The sequence below is a fragment of the Heterodontus francisci genome, chromosome 16 (assembly GCF_036365525.1).
Source record: "Heterodontus francisci isolate sHetFra1 chromosome 16, sHetFra1.hap1, whole genome shotgun sequence".
NCBI classification, from domain to species: Eukaryota; Metazoa; Chordata; class Chondrichthyes; order Heterodontiformes; family Heterodontidae; genus Heterodontus; species Heterodontus francisci.
Window position 1 is genome coordinate 36810856 of NC_090386.1, and position 18212 is coordinate 36829067.

The 18212-nt window shown below is 39.5% G+C and overlaps 1 protein-coding gene across 8 annotated transcripts in view; it reads right to left on the reverse strand.

Annotated features, from left to right (window-relative positions):
- Positions 1–4828: 4828 nt before the first annotated feature.
- LOC137378448 (solute carrier family 12 member 5-like) overlaps positions 4829–18212 on the reverse strand; it is a 1212460-nt gene continuing 1199076 nt past the window's right edge. For all 8 annotated transcript variants that reach the window (XM_068048774.1, XM_068048773.1, XM_068048779.1 and 5 more), the window contains one exon: positions 4829–5672. In XM_068048774.1, coding sequence (XP_067904875.1) covers positions 5581–5672 — 92 coding nt within the window. In that variant the 3' untranslated portion in view covers positions 4829–5580. The remainder of the gene's footprint in view (positions 5673–18212) is intronic.

Here is an 18212-nt window from a genome sequence, read left to right on the forward strand (position 1 = left end):
CCCTATTGGAAGTGGTGGGGGGGGGGCGGGGTGGTACTTAAGAAGGCAATTAGGAGAGCGAAGAGGTGACATGAAAAAACACTGGTGGGCAAGATAAAGGAAAATCCTAAGGCATTTTCTAAGTATATTCAGGGCAAGAGGATAACCAGGGAAAGAGTAGGGCCCATTAGGGACCAAAGTGGCAATCTGTGTGTGGAGCCGGAGGACATAGATGAGGTTTTAAATGATTACTTTTCATCTGTGTTCACTATGGAGAAGGACGATGTAGGTGTAGAGATCAGGGAGGGGGATTGTGATATACTTGAACACATTAGCATTGAAAGGGAGAAAGTATTAGCTGTTTTAGAAGGCTTAAAGTGGATAAATTCCCAGGCCCAGATGAGATGTATCCCAGGCTGTTATGTGAGGTAAGGGAGGAGATAGCAGGGGCTCTGACACAAATTTTCAAATCCTCTCTGGCCACAGGAGAGGTACCAGAGGACAGCGAATGTGGTGCCATTATCCAAGAAGGGTAGCAGGGATAAACCAGGTAATTACAGGCCAGTGAGTCTAACATCAGTGGTTGGAAAACGATTGGAAAAGTTTCTAAGGGACAGGATTAATCTCCACTTGGAGAGGCAGGGATTAATCAGTAATAGTCAGCATGGCTTTGTCAGGGGGAGATCGTAACTAACTAACTTGATTGAATTTTTTGAGACGGTGACTCGATGTGTCGATGAGGGTGAAGCAGTTGATGTAGTTGACATGGCCTTCAGTAGGGATTTTGATGAGGTCCGACATGGGAGATTAGTTAAGGAGGTAAGAGCCCATGGGATCCAGGGCAATTTGGCAAATTGGATCCAAAATTGGCTTAGTGTAAGGAGGCAGAGGGTGATGGTCGAGGGCTGTTTTTGCGAGTGGAAGCCTGTGACCAGTGGTGTACCACAGGGATCGGTGCTGGAACCCTTGCTGTTTGTTGGTAGTGCACATTAATGATTTAGACGTGAATATAGGAGGTTTGATCAGTAAGTTCGCAGATGACACAAAAATTGGTGGTGTCATAAATAGTGAGGAGGAAAGCCTTAGATTTCAGAATGATATAGATGGGCTGGTAAGATGTACGAAGCAGTGGCAAATGGAATTTTATCCTGTGAAGTGATGCATTTTGGGAGGTCTAACAAGGCAAGGGAACATACAATGGATGGTAGGACCCTAGGAAGTACAGAGGGTCAGAAGGATCTCGGTGAACTTGTCCAAAGATCACTGAAGGCAGCAGCACAGATAGATAAGGTGGTTAGGAAAGCATATGGGATACTTGCCTTTAGTAGCCGAGGCTTAGAATATAAAGGCAGGGAGGTTATTATGGAGCTGTATCAAACGCTAGTAAGGCCACAGCTGGAGTACTGTGTACAGTTCTGGGCACCACACTATAGGAAGGATGTGATTGCACTGGAGAGGGTGCAGAGGAGATTCACAACGATGTTGCCTGGGCTGGGGCATTTCAACTATGAAGAGGCACTGAAAAGGCTAGTGTTGTTTTCCTTAGAGCAGAGAAGGCTAAGGGGGGACATGATTGAGGTATACAAAATTATGAGGGGCATTGATAGGTTAGATAGGAAGAAACTTTTTCCCTTAGCGGAGGGGTCAATAACCAGGGGGCATAGATTTAAGGTAAGGGGCAGGAGGTTTAGAGTGGATTTGAGGAAAAGAATTTCCACTCAGAGGGTGGTAGGAATCTGGAACGCACTGCCTGAAGAGGTGGTAGAGGCAGGAACCCTCACAACATTTAAGAAGTATTTAGATGAGCGCTTAAAACGCCATCGCATACAAGGCTTCGGGCCAAGTGCTGGAAAATGGGATTAGAATAGTTAGGTGCTTGATGGCCAGCACAGACAGGATGGGTCGAAGGGCCTGTTTCTGTGCTGTATAAATCTATGACTCTAATACCTGTCTACACTTTTAGAATCTGCTGAGTAAAATATCTGTTGATAATCTTAGAGACTGACCAGTAAAATACCTGTAAGTATGATTAGAAACTACTGGATAATCTACCTGCAAATATTATTAGCATCTGTCTAGTTAGTAGCTGTAGGTACTGTTAGGCACTGGCTGGTTTAAAAAAAACCAAAGATACTGTTAGAAAAAGGATAGCACAATACCTGAAGTTACATTTAGAAACTTGCCTGCTCTATCATCAGAAACTGGCCGGTGATGTACCATTAAGTACTGTTAGAAATTGCCCTAAGTTTAAAGAGGCCAGTAAAAGACAATTAAATAAATAACAGAAAGCTTTCATTTGTTTTCTCCTAATTTAAATTATGGTAAAGTTCACTCAACTTGCCATGGAAACAGAATGCTCTTTGATTGAGAGTTTGCATTCCAGGCACTTCTTCTCCAAGTTTGTTGTATGATTTTTTAGATGGTGGAGCTGGGGGTGGGGGTGGGTGGAAGGCAGGGTGGGGCGCTGGCTTATGGTGGAGAATTGAGTTCCAGAGAGATCTGAATTGCATTTACCTTTATAGACTTTAAGAAAGTTTTTTGCGGGGAGGGGGAAGCAAGCATTTGGTCTACTGACTTGAAATTCTGAAAAATTCTGGATGAGCTATCTTAATATTTAAAAACCAATTTGACATTAGCTCCTGCCTCTGTGGTAGCTGGGCAATGTTGGGTGATGGTTTCATGCACACATTGTTGCTTTGTACATTGTCAGGCCTGAATAATTTTTGGTCGGGCCTGCACCACTGTTGCTGTTTGACAATAGGGAACTACTGTCGTGCCTTGTAACCACTCTGCAAGGAGCCAAATTCAGTAATTTCTGCAGGAATTGCAATAGATTTAATAAGAGATTACACTTGAATTAGATTGCATTATATCTTCCATTGACTTAAAAACAAAATGAGTTTAGGACACATTGAAAAATGCAAAGACAACATGATTGTTTGATTATGGATGTGGCTGATGTCAGTGGGAAAATGTATGAAATATAAAAGGATTGTGTCTAGCAATGGTCATTATACAAAATAAACCAAAGAGCTCCAATTTTTTTAAAGCCACAAATTTCATTTTTTTATTTATCTATTCAAATTATAGACAATAATATGAGGGAGCCATTAAGTAATATTTAAGAAAAATATTGAGTTAGCGACTAAAGCATTTCAGTGACACCTTGTGGCCACAAAATTCATAGCATCATGTCTTCAATTCTTTGTCCAACAATGAACATTCTCTTCTGGCAGAACCCACTTCCCAGGTGAAGGCAAAACATTAAAAAATAAAATCCTAAAAGGAGACAGGATCAATTAAAAAAAAAGTTATTTTTTCCCAAAAGCGAAAGAGAAGAGCCAGAAGGTGCTTTGGAAGTTTATGCCATCTGGTGTTTACATGCTCATCAGATTGTCAACTGAGCACCAACCCTCAATAAATATCAGTCTCTAAAATACCAATCTTTTTCAAACAAGTGTGTGTTTAAATGTTAAGCATTTATTTTCTGAATTGTAATTACAGTTGGTTGTTTTGATCTGAGATCTAAGGTCACACAACTGTCTAAACCAGAATTTTATTTTGACAATTTGCTTTTACTCAAATTCAATTCTTCAACTTCAGTATCTTGGATTACACTTGACTTCTGCAATCCTGTACCTCTACTGAATGCATGTCTGGTTGTGGTCAGTCATAGTTTTGCCTTCAGATTGCCCTGTTCTAATTGGCTAGATTGGACTCTGATTGGATTTCCCTGATAAGACAGACACACTGAATGATCAAAAACTAACTACTGCTAGTGTCATTTGTAGCAATATGTTGAAATGCATACAATATGTACAAAATTATCAAAGGGAAACGCTAACAAGACACAGCTTTTAAATACTTATGAGCGAGCTGCCAAAGCCATCATTTTCATATTATATGATGTCATTTTAAATTTTGAAAATGATTTCAGTTTAACTAGTTATACAATTGACATCAACTCCAAATCACGAACAATCAGTTTGATATGTCAAGGAAAGAAAAGTGAAAAAGTCAATCTTTTGTAATATGGTATATGATACATGCTAATTATTTGCATTTCAGGATTTATAATTAATAGAAAGACTTTCCTCGTGGAAATATTCAATTTCAGAACCATACAATAAACGACTGCTTTATAAGTTCCCTAGGTTCACACAGCAACTTGAGTAATATAGCTCAGCCCTTCTTGCAGCTTACAGTAATTTGCTATTTATAGCTTATTTAGAAAACAACTGTATGTACACAACCTGCAATAATTGAATATCCTTCATTTTTAGGGTCAGTGAAAAAATGTTTATCTGTGAAAATATATTCATATTGCTCATAATTATTTTCCCCTCAATCTCTTCCAGACAAAAAGTAATCACAACTTCTTTAAGAAGTCTCCAATATGTTAAAAAGGATGTTAATTTTATTTATTGACATTTTGAAATGCATGCTACAAAAATTGTGTTCTGAAGCAATATTATTACAGAATGCATACCTCAGCTAATTATGGTGTATGTAACAGAATATGGATTAGAGTGTATTCACATCTATTTAACTAGTCCAATTAACGCTTAGACAATTGGGGAACCATTGTCTCACTGAAACAAGCACAAGTGTTACAGTTACTCAAACATCAGGAGTAGGATTATTACTGTACTACTAATCTATACAACCAAAACAAAACTGACATAGTGAAATAAAAATAAAGCATTTTGAACATTACATCTGCTAACCCTAACTTCTGTTCCTGATATTATGTTTTATTTTATTTTGTTGTTTTTTTCTTTATTTGTATCTAATATACCATAGTCTATCTATTTTACATCATTTCAACCCCCCCTCCCCCCCAAAAATAAATAGATTTATTTTCTGCTTACATCTGCCCCGGTTCCCCGGAAACGGAATGCATTTTGAACAGATTAGCCTTGACTTGGATGAAAACCAATTCAAAAGGCCAGTTTTTCAACTGTTTGTGGTCTGGATGTTTGGAGATTAACAGCATGCTGCATCACAGATGCAAGCAAGTCAACCTTTGGCGTGATGTTCTAGTGCGAAATAGAAGAGGACTGGCAGTGGTGGATTATCCTGTTCACAGTCTGACAGCTGGACCATGGAATAATTCACCAGTGATGTACCAAGGGTTAAACTGTAAATAGTATGTTTTTCAGAAAGTTTTGTCCAGTCATGCGAATGCTGTTGATTTGCGTATGTAGCTATATGCCCTATAATTGGTTACTTACACCTACAGAGTGTCCATGTACTATAACGATAGTCTTAAGAGTGTTCAGTGACCCTAAATGTTTTCTAATATTGCAACTTGAATGAAAAGTTCTTAGGAATCAAGAGAAGCATAGAAAGGACAACGATAAGCAAAGTCATTTAAGACAAGAAGAAGCTGTGTAGATGAGCATTTCCCTTCCTTGTCTGTTCAGTGCTACTTCCTATCCTGTTATTAAAGGGAAACATTTTACAAAAACCGTTACCAGGGAGCCAGATAGGAAGTCTTTTTAGCTGCATGGCAAACACTATACATTGAAAAGAGACTGGGAGTCACTGATAAAAAGCTGCGATGGGTTCGTTGTGTGAATATTAGCAGTGGACTGAAGCTCAGGAGTAAATGGTGATGACTTCACGGCCCCCGCCACGAACCAACAGCACCCGGTCCAGGCCTTCCGTCAACACCTCCAGGAATTCCATGTCTGCAGATTCCATCAAAGAAAACACTTCCAGCCTCAACAAACATCCAGCTGACATTAAAAGACAAAGGCTTTCTATTAATTAATATGTTGCATGGGTCAAGACTTCAAGACTTGCCTACATAGAGGCGAACATACAAATTAGGTGCAGGAGTAGGCCATTTGAGCCTGCTCTGCTATTTGATAAGATCATAGATGATCTGAATGTGTCCTCAGCTCCACTTTCCTGTCTGCTCCCCATAATACTTGACTCCCTTGCCTATCAAGAATCAATCTAATTCAGCCTTAAATATATTCGATGACACAGCCTCTACTGCTCGCTGAGGAAGCAATTTCCACAGACTAATGATCCTCAGAGAAAAATAAATTATCCTCGTTCCTGTCTTAAATGGGAGACCCCTTATTTTTAAACTGTGTCCCCCAGTTCTAGTCTCATCCATAAATGGAAACTCCTTCCAGTATCCACCCTCTCAAGTCCCCCCAGGATCTTTATATGTTTCAATAAAATCACCTCTCATTCTTCTAAACTCCAATGGGTATAGGCTCAACCTGTTCAAACTTTCCTCATAAGATAACGCAGGAATCAGTCGAGTGAACCTTCTCTGAGCTGCTTCTAATTCAATTTTATCCTTTAAGTAAGGAGACCAAAACTGTACACAGTACTCCACATGTAGTCTCACCAAGGCTCTGTACAGCTGTAGCAAAACTTCTCTACTTTTATATTCAATTCCCCTTGCAATGAACAATAATATTCTATTCACTTTCCTAATCACTTGCTGTACCTGCATACTAACATTTTGTGATTCATGTACCAGGACACCCAGATCCCTCTGTATTGCAGAGTTCTGCAGTCTCTCTCCATTTATATAATATTCCGTTTTTCTATTCTTCCTGCCAAAGTGGACAAGTTCACATTTTTGCACATTATACTCCATCTGCCAAATTTTTGCCCACACTTAACCTATCTATATCCCTTTGTAGACTCTTTATGTCCTCTTGACAACTTACCTTCCTAAATATCTGTGTCATCTGCAAATTTAGCTACCATACATTTGGTCCCTTCAGCCAAGTAGATGTAGATTGTAAAGAGTTGAGGAAGCAGCACTGATCCCTGGGGCACTCCACTAGTCACATCCTGCCAACCTGAAAATGACCCATATGACCCTACTCTCTGCTTTCTGTTAGCTAACCAATCCTCTTTCCATGCTGATATGTTACCCCCTACAGCATGAACTCTTATTTTGTGTAGTAACCTTTAATGTGACACCTTATCCAATGACTTTTGGAAATCCAAGTACACCACATCTACAGGTTCCCCTTTATCCACATTGCTTGTTGCATCCTCAAAGAACGCTAATAAATGAGTCAAACACCATTTCCCTTTCACAAAACCATGATCGCATTATAATTTTCTAAATGTCCTGCTATAACCTCCTGAATAATGGATTCTAGAATTTTTCCTATGACAGATGTTAGGCCAACTGGCCTATAGTTTCCTGCTTTCTCTCTCCCTCCTTTCCTGAATCGAGATGTTACATTTGCTATTTTCCAATCCGCTGGGACCTTTCCTGAATCTAGGGAATTTTGGAAGATCACAACCAATGCATCTACTATTTTTGCAGCCGCTTCTTTTAAGACCCTAGGATGCAGGCCATCAGGTGCTGGGGACTTGTCCAGTCTTCAGCTCTAATAGTTTTCCCAGTACCTTTTCTCTGGTGATTGTGATTGTTTGAAGTTCTTTCCTCCCTTTTGCCTCTGGTTTTCCAAGTATCTTTGGAATGTTTTTTGTGTCTTCTACAGTGAAGACCAATACAAAATATCTATTCAGTGCTTCTGCCATTTTCTTGTTACCCATTATTAATTCCCCAGACCCACTCTCTAGAGGACCAACGTTCACTTGAGTTACTCTTTTCCTTTCTAAATACTTGTAGAAACTCTTACTATCTGTTTTTATATTTCCAACTAACTTTCTCTCATACTCTAATTTCTCCCTTTTTTGTCATTCTTTGCTGGTTTATAAATTCTGTCCAATCTTCTGATCGACTACTTTGTGGAATTGTACACTTTTTCTTTCAATTTGATACTATCTTTAGCTTTCTTTGTTAGCCATGGATGGTGCATCCTTCTCAGAGTCTTTCTTTCTCACTGGAATATATCTTTGCTAAGAATTATGAAATATCTCCTTAAATGTCTGTCACTGCCTCTCTCCTATCCCATCTTTTAACCTAATTTCTAAGTTCACTTTGGCCAACTCTGTCATCATACCCTTGTAATTGCCTTTATTTAAGTTTAAATTACTAGTCTTAGAATTTCACATTCACTTGAAGGTCTATCATGTTATGATCACTGTTGCCTAGAGGCTCCTTTATTATGAGGTCATTAATTAATCCTGTCTCATTTCACATTACCAGGTCTAGAATGGCCTGCTCCCTGGTTGGCACTGGAACGTACTGCTCTAAGAAATTGTCCCGAATACACTACGAACTCATCTTCCAGGCTACCTTTACCAATCTGACTCATCCAATCTATATGTAGATTAAAATCACCCATGATTTTATTGCAGACTTTTCTTACAAGACCCCTTTATTTCTTCCTGTATACTCTGTCCTACAGTGTAACTACTGTTAGGGGGCCTATAAACTACTCCCAGAAGTGACTTCTTTCCTTTGCCATTTCTTGTCTCTCCCCAAACTGATTCTACATCTTAATCTTTTGAACTGAGAGCTTCTCTCACTATTGTACTAATCTTTCTTTTCTTTTGGGCCTCCTTATCTCGAGAGACAATGGATACGCGCCTGGAGGTGGTCAGTGGTTTGTGAAGCAGCGCCTGGAGTGGCTATAAAGGCCAATTCTGGAGTGACAGGCTCTTCCACAGGTGCTGCAGAGAAATTTGTTTGTTGGGGCTGTTGCACAGTTGGCTCTCCCCTTGCGCCTCTGTCTTTTTTCCTGCCAACTACTAAGTCTCTTCGACTCGCCACAATTTAGCCCTGTCTTTATGGCTGCCCGCCAGCTCTGGCGAATGCTGGCAACTGACTCCCACGACTTGTGATCAATGTCACACAATTTCATGTCGCGTTTGCAGACGTCTTTATAACGGAGACATGGACGGCCGGTGGGTCTGATACCAGTGGCGAGCTCGCTGTACAATGTGTCTTTGGGGATCCTGCCATCTTCCATGCGGCTCACATGGCCAAGCCATCTCAAGCGCCGCTGACTCAGTAGTGTGTATAAGCTGGGGGTGTTGGCCGCTTCAAGGACTTCTGTGTTGGAGATATAGTCCTGCCACCTGATGCCAAGTATTCTCCGAAGGCAGCGAAGATGGAATGAATTGAGACGTCGCTCTTGGCTGGCATACGTTGTCCAGGCCTCCCTTGTACTAATGTCATCCTTAATTAACAGAGTTACCCCACCACTTTTTCCTAGCTTCCTGTCCTTATGAAATGTCAAATACTCTTCAATATTCAGGTCCCAACCATGGTCATCTTGCAACCACATCTCATATCTATTTCTATTTGAGCTGAAAATTCATCTGTTTTGTTACGAATGTTGCATGCATTCTGATACAGAGCCTTTAGTTCTGTTTTTTTTTACCATTTTTGCAAACATTGGCCTTATCTGCTGTTGCACTGTTAAGTTTGTATGCTCTGTCCCTTCCTGCCACACTCTGGTTATCATTAACCATGTCGCTACCCTGCAGTATTGCCTTGTCCTTTCCCTTTAATTTACCACATCTCCTCTCACTTGATCCCTCCCCCACCGCCCCCACCAATTAGTTTAAAGCTCTCTCTACTGTCCTAGTTATAAAACTCGCCAGAACACTGGTCTCAGCACGGTTCAGGTGAAGACCATCCCAACAGTACAACTCCCACTTTTCCCAGTACTGATGCAGTGTCCCATGAATCGAAACCCATTTCTCCCACACCAATCTTTGAGCCATGCATTTAACTCTCTCATCTTATTTCCCTTATGCCAATTTGCTCATGGCTTGGGTAGTAATCCAGAGATTATTACCTTTGTTGTTCTGCTTTTTAGTTTAGCCTCTAGCTGCTCATAATCCCTAAGTAGAACCTCTCTCCTAGTCCTATCTATGTCGTTGGTATCCATGTGGAACAGGTCAACTAGATCCTCCCCCTCCCATTGCAAGTTCCTCTCCAGCCCCGAGCAGATGTCCCGAACCCTGGCACCAGGCAGGCAACACAGGCTTCTTTAAAATAAATGATTCTCTGTAATCTTGAGCTCATCCACAACTCTGCAGCCTGCAGCCTTACCCGCACGAAGTCCCACTCAACCATCACCCCTGTGCTCACTGACCTAAATTTGTTCTCTGTTGCGAAAAGTCTCCATTTTAAAATTCTCATCCTTGTTTCCAAATCCCAACATGGCCTCACCCCTCCCTATCTCTACAACTTCCACCAGCCGTCCAACACAACCCTTTGCGATCTCAGAGCTCCTCCAATTCGGGCCTCTCACTGTAGCACTGGTGGTTGTACCTTCAGCTGTCACGACCTTAAGCTCTGGAATTCCCTTCCTGAACCACTTCATCTCTCCACCTCACTTGCTTCCTTTAAAATACTCTTTAAAATTTACCTATTTAACTAAACTTTTGGTCACCTGACCTAATATCTGCAATATGGTTTGGTGTAAATTTTTGTCTGAATATGCTCCTGTGAAGTGCTTTGGGATATCATACCATGTTAAAGGTGCTATATAAATGCAAGTTGTCATTGCTGACTATATTTTGCCTTTGCACCTCTCAACGACTGAGGACATCAAACATAGAACTAGATAAATAATAATTTTGGTTTCAGAGTCTAACACAAATGAGCACTGAGAATATTTCTTGCTGTTTCTTTTCCCACATTCCTGCTAGCAAAAACATCTCTCATTTACATTAATTTCCCAAATTCAGGCAGCAATTTCCACCCTGACAGCACTGCACTCAAAACTATATTTAAATTCGTTAAGCATAACTACTTTCTCATGAGACCAAACCGTGATCACAACTAATTTATTAGTAATACCTGCAGTACTTATCACTGCAATCACAACTAGTTTATTGGCAATCCCTGCAGGACTTTTACAGTGATCACGATTAATTTATTGGCAAGCCCTGAAGTATTTTTACTGCAGTCACGACTAGTTTATTGGCAATCCCTGCAGTATTTATACTGTAATCATAACTAGGTTATGGGCAATCCCTATGGTAGTTGTACTGTGATCACGAATAATTTATTGGCAATCCCTGTAGTATTTTTACAGTGACCACGCTTAATTTAGTGGCAATCCCTGCAGTAATTTTACTGCAATCATGACTAGGTTATGGGCTATCACTGCAGTAGTTTTACTGTGATCAAGAATAGTTTAATGGCAATCCCTGCAATATTAATACTGTGATTACAACTAGCTTATTAGCAATCCATGCAGTTCTTTTCATGATCACAACTAGTTTAATGGCAATCTGTGCAGTATTTCTACGGTGAACACGACTAGCTTATTGGCAATTCCTGCAGTATTTGTGCTGTGATCACGACTAGTTTATTGGCAATTGCTGCAGTATTTTTACTGCAATCACGACTAGTTTATTGGCAATCCCAGCACTATTTGTACTGTGATCACGATTAATTTATTGGCAATCCCTGCAGTATTTGTACTGTGATCACGACCAGTTAATTGGCAATCCCTGCAGAATTTGACCAGTGATCACAATTCATTTATTGGCAATCCCTGCAGTATTTTTACTGTGATCACGTCTAGATTATAGGAAATCCCTGAAATATTTTTACTGTGATCACGACAATTTATTGGCAATCCCTGCAGTATTTTTACTGTGATCACGACCAGTTAATTGGCAATCCCTGCAGAATTTGACCAGTGATCACAATTCATTTATTGGCAATCCCTGCAGTATTTTTACTGTGATCACGTCTAGATTATAGGAAATCCCTGAAATATTTTTACTGTGATCACGATCAGTTAATTGGCAATCCATGCAGAATTTGACCAGTGATCACGATTAATTTATTGGTAATCCCTGCAGTATTTTTACTGTAATCACAACTAGTTTATTGGCAATCGCTGCAGTATTTTTACAGTGATCACAACTAGTTTATTGGCAATCGCTGCAGTATTTTTACAGTGATCACAACTAGTTTATTGGCAATCGCTGCAGTATTTTTACAGTGATCACAACTAGTTTATTGGCAATCGCTGCAGTATTTTTACTGTAATCACAACTAGTTTATTGGTAATCCCTGCAGTATTTTTACTGTAATCACAACTAGTTTATTGGCAATCGCTGCAGTATTTTTACAGTGATCACAACTAGTTTATTGGCAATCGCTGCAGTATTTTTACAGTGATCACAACTAGTTTATTGGCAATCGCTGCAGTATTTTTACAGTGATCACAGCTAGTTTATTGGCAATCGCTGCAGTATTTTTACAGTGATCACGATTAATTTATTGGTAATCCCTGCAGTATTTTTACTGTAATCACAACTAGTTTATTGGCAATCGCTGCAGTATTTTTACAGTGATCACGATTAATTTATTGGCAATCCCTGCAGTATTTTTACAGTGATCACAACCAGTTTATTGGCAATCCCTGCAGTCTTTGTACAGTGATCACGATTAATTTATTGGCAATCTCTGCAGTATTTTGACAGTGATCACGATTAATTTATTGGCAATCCCTGCAGTATTTTTACTGCAATCATGACTAGGTTATGGGCTATCACTGCAGTAGTTTTACTGTGATCACGACTAGTTTAATGGCAGTCCCCGCAATATTTATACTGTGATCACGATCAGTTAATTGGCAATCCATGCAGAATTTGACCAGTGATCACAATTAATTTATTGGTAATCCCTGCAGTATTTTTACAGTGATCATAACTAGCTTATTGGCAATCGCTGCAGTATTTTTACAGTGATCACAACTAGCTTATTGGCAATCGCTGCAGTATTTTTACAGTGATCACAACTAGCTTATTGGCAATCGCTGCAGTATTTTTACAGTGATCACAACTAGCTTATTGGCAATCGCTGCAGTATTTTTACAGTGATCACAACTAGCTTATTGGCAATCGCTGCAGTATTTTTACAGTGATCACACCTAGCTTATTGGCAATCGCTTCAGTATTTTTACAGTGATCACAACTAGTTTATTGGCAATCGCTGCAGTATTTTTACAGTGATCACAACCAGTTTATTGGCAATCGCTGCAGTATTTTTACAGTGATCACAACCAGTTTATTGGCAATCGCTGCAGTATTTTTACAGTGATCACAACCAGTTTATTGGCAATCGCTGCAGTATTTTTAGTGATCACAACCAGTTTATTGGCAATCGCTGCAGTATTTTGACAGTGATCACAACTTGCTTATTGGCTATCCCTGCAGTCTTTGTCCAGTGATCATGATTAATTTATTGGCAATCTCTGCAGTATTTTGACAGTGATCACGATTAATTTATTGGCAATCCCTGCAGTATTTTTACTGCAATCACGACTGGTTTAATGGCAATCCCTGCAATATTTATACTGTGATCATCACTAGTTTACTGGCAATCCATGCAGTTTTTTTCATGATCACAACTAGTTTCTTAGCAATCTGTGCAGTATATCTACTGTGAACACGACTAGCTTACTGCCAATCCCGGCAGTATTTGTGCTGTGAACACGACTAGTTTATTGGCAATCCCTGCAGTCTTTGTACTGTGAAGAAGACTAGGTTATTGGCAATCCCTGCAGTATTTTTACTGTGATCACAATTATTTTATTGGCAATCTCTGCAGCATTTTTACTACAATCACGACTAGTTTATTGGCCATTCCAGCAGTATTTTTACAGTGATCACGATTAATTTATTGGCTATCCCAGCAGTATTTTTACAGTGATCACGACCAGTTTATTGGCAATCCCTGCAGAATTTGACTGTTGATCACAATTCATTTATTGGCAATCGCTGCAGTACTTTTACTGTAATCAAGACTAGTTTATTGGCAATCCCAGCAGTATTTTTACAGTGATCACAATTAGTTTATGGGAAACCCTGTGGTATTTTTTCTGCAATCTTGACTAGGTTACGGGCAATCCAAGCAGTATTTTTCCTGTGATCAAACTAGTTTATTGGCAATCCCTGCAGTATTTGTGCTTTGATCACAACTAGTTTATTGGCAATCCCTGTAGTAATTTTACTGTGATCACAACCAGTTTATTGGCATTCCCTGTATTATTTTTACGGTGATCATGATTAATTTATTGACAATCCCTGCAGTATTTTTATGGTGATCACAACTAGTTTATTGGCAATCCCTGCAGTCTTTGTACAATGATCACGATTAATTTATTGGCAATCCCTGCAGTATTTTTACTGCAATCACGTCCAGGTTACGGGCATTCCAAGCAGTATTTTCCTGTGATCACGATTAATTTATTGGCAATTCCTGCAGTATTTTTACTGTAATCATAACTAGGTTATGGGCAATCGCTGCAGTAGTTGTACTGACATTACGAATAATTTATTGGCAATCCCTATAGTATTTTTACAGTGATCACGATTAATTTATTGGCAATCCCTGCAGTAGTTTTACTGTGATCCTGACTAGTTGATTGGCAATCCATGCAGTTTTTTTCATGATCACAACTAGTTTATTAGCAATCTGTGCAGTATATCTACTGTGAACACGACTAGCTTATTGGCAAACCCTGCAGTATTTTTGCTGTGATCACGACTAGCTTATTGGCAAACCCTGCAGTATTTTTGCTGTGATCACGACTAGTTTATTGGCAATCCCTGCAGTATTTGTACCGTGATCATTACTAGTTTGGAGATACAGCACTGAAACAGGCCCTTCGGCACACCGAGTCTGTGCCGACCATCAACCACCCATTTATACTAATCCTACACTAATTCCATATTCCTACCACATCCCCACCCTGTCCCTATATTTCCCTACCACCTACCTATACTAGGGGCAATTTATAATGGCCAATTAACCTATCAACCTGCAAGTCTTTGGCATGTGGGAGGAAACCGGAGCACCCGGAGGAAACCCACGCAGACACAGGGAGAACTTGCAAACTCCACACAGGCAGTACCCAAAATTGAACCCGGGTCGCTGGAGCTGTGAGGCTGCGGTGCTAACCACTGCGCCACTGTGCCGCCCTCAAAACAGATTTGTTGGCAATCTCTGCAGTCTTTGTACTGTGAACAAGACTAGGTTATGGGCAATCCCAGCAGGATTTTTACTGTGATCACGACCAGTTTATTGGTAACCCTGCAGAATTTGACCAGTGATCACAATTCATTTATTGGCATTCCCTGCAGGATTTTTACTGTAATCAAGACAAGTTTATTGGCAATCCCAGCAGTATTTTTACAGTGATCACAATTAGTTTATGGGAAACCCTGTGGTATTTTTTCTGCAATCTTGACTAGGTTATGGGCAATCCCTGCAGTATTTGTACTGTGATCATGCCTAGGTTACGGGCAATCCAAGCAGTACTTTTCCTGTGATCACGACTAGTTTATTGGCAATCCCTGCAGTATTTTTACAGTGATCACGATTAATTTATTGGCAATCCCTGCAGTATTTGTACTGTGATCATAACTAGGTTATGGGCAATCCCTACAGTAGTTGTACTGTGATCACGAATAATTTATTGGCAATCCCTGTAGTATTTTTACAGTGATCACGATTAATTTATTGGCAATCCCTGCAGTAATTTTACTGCAATCATGACTAGGTTATGGGCTATCCCTGCAGTAGTTTTACTGTGATCACGACTGGTTTAATGGCAATCCCTGCAATATCTATACTGCGATCATCACTAGTTTACTGGCAATCCATGCAGTTTTTTTCATGATCACAACTAGTTTATTAGCAATCTGTGCAGTATATCTACTGTGAACACGACTAGCTTATTGGCAAACCCGGCAGTATTTGTGCTGTGATCACGACTAGTTTATTGGCAATCCCTGCAGTATTTTTACTGTGATCACCACTAGTTTATAGGAAATCCCTGAGGTACTTTTACTGTGATCACCACTAGTAAATAGGAAATCCCTGCAATATTTATACTGTGATCATCACTAGTTTACTGGCAATCCATGCAGTTTTTTTCATGATCACAACTAGTTTATTAGCAATCTGTGCAGTATATCTACTGTGAACACGACTAGCTTATTGGCAAACCCGGCAGTATTTGTGCTGTGATCACGACTAGTTTATTGGCAATCCCTGCAGTATTTTTACAGTGATCATTACTAGTTTATTGGCAATCCCTGCAGTCTTTGTACTGTGAACAAGACTAGGTTATTGGCAATCTCTGCAGCATTTTTACTGCAAGCACGACTAGTTTATTGGCAAGCCTTGCAGTATTTTTACAGTGATCACAACTAGTTTATTGGCAATCGCTGCAGTATTTTTACAGTGATCACAACTAGTTTATTGGCAATCGCTGCAGTATTTTTACAGTGATCACAACTAGTTTATTGGCAGTCCCTGCAGTATTTTTACAATGATCACTACCAATTTATTGGCAATCCCTGCAGTATTTTTACTGAAATCACGTCTCGGTTACAGGCAATCCAATCAGTATTTTTCCTGTGAGCACGACTAGTTTATTGGCAATCCCTGTAGTATTTTTACAGTGATCACGATTAATTTATTGGCAATCCCTGCAGTAATTTTACTGCAATCATGACTAGGTTATGGGCTATCACTGCAGTAGTTTTACTGTGATCATGACTAGGTTATGGGCTATCACTGCAGTAGTTTTACTGTGATCACGACTGGTTTAATGGCAATCCCTGCAATATTTATACTGTGATCATCACTAGTTTACTGGCAATCCATGCAGTTTTTTTCATGATCACAACTAGTTTATTAGCAATCTGTGCAGTATTTCTACTGTGAACACAACTAGCTTATTGGCAATCCCGGCAGTATTTGTGCTGTGATCACGCCTAGTTTATTGGCAATCCCTGCAGTATTTTTACAGTAATCACGATTAATTTATTGGCAATCCCTGAAGTATTTTTACTGTGATCACCACTAGTTTATAGGAAATCCCTGCAGTATTTTTACTGTGATCACGACCAGTTAATTGGCAATCCATGTAGAATTTGACCAGTGATCATGATTAATTTATTGGCAATCCCTGCAGTATTTATACAGTGATCACAATTAGTTTATGGGAATCCCTGTAGTAGTTTTTGTGCAGTCATGACTAGGTTATGGGCAGTCCCAGCAGTATTTGTGCTTTGATCACAACTAGTTTATTGGCAATCCCTGCAGTATTTGTGCTTTGATCACAACTAGTTTATCGGCAATCCCTGCAGTATTTGTGCTTTGATCACAATTAGTTTATTGGCAATCCCTGTAGTAATTTTCCTGTGATCACAACTAGTTTATTGGCAATCCCTACAGAATTTGACCAGTGATCACGATTAATTTATTGGTAACTGCTGCAGTATTTTTACTGTGATCATGACTAGTTTATTGGCAATCCATACAGGATTTTTACAGTGATCACAAGTAGTTTATTGGCAAACCCTGTATTATTTTTACGGTGATCATGATTAATTTATTGACAATCCCTGCAGTATTTTTACAGTGATCACAACTAGTTTATTGGCAATCGCTGCAGTATTTTTACAGTGATCACAAGTAGTTTATTGGCACACCCTGCAGTATTTTTACAGTGATCACGATTAATTTATTGGCAATCGCTGCAGTATTTTTACAGTGATCACAACTTGCTTATTGGTAATCGCTGCAGTATTTTTACAGTGATCACAACCAGTTTATTGGCAATCGCTGCAGTATTTTTACAGTGATCACAACTAGTTTATTGGCAGTCGCTGCAGTATTTTTACGGTGATCACAACCAGGTTATTGGCAATCGCAGCAGTATTTTTATAGTGATCACAATTAATTTATTGGCAATCCCTGCAGTATTTTTACTGAAATCACGTCTCGGTTACAGGCAATCCGATCAGTATTTTTCTTTGAGCACGACTAGTTTATTGGCAATCCCTGCAGTATTTTTACAGCGATCACAATTATTTTATTGGCAATCCATGCAGTATTTTTACTGCAATCACGACTAGTTTATTGGCAATCCCTGCAGTATTTTTACTGTGATCACCACTAATTTATAGGAAATCCCTGAAGTATTTTTACAGTGATCACAACTAGTTTATTGGCAATCCCTGCAGTATTTTTACAGTGATCACAACTAGTTTATTGGCAATCCCTGCAGTATTTTTACAGTGATCACGATTAATTATTGGCAATCCCTGCAGTATTTTTACTGTGATCACCACTAGTTTATAGGAAATCCCTGAGGTACTTTTACTGTGATCACCACTAGTAAATAGGAAATCCCTGCAGTATTTTTACTGTGATCATCACTAGTTTACTGGCAATCCATGCAGTTTTTTTCATGATCACAACTAGTTTATTGGCAATCTGTGCAGTATTTCTACTGTGAACACAACTAGCGTATTGGCAATCCCGGCAGTATTTGTGCTGTGAT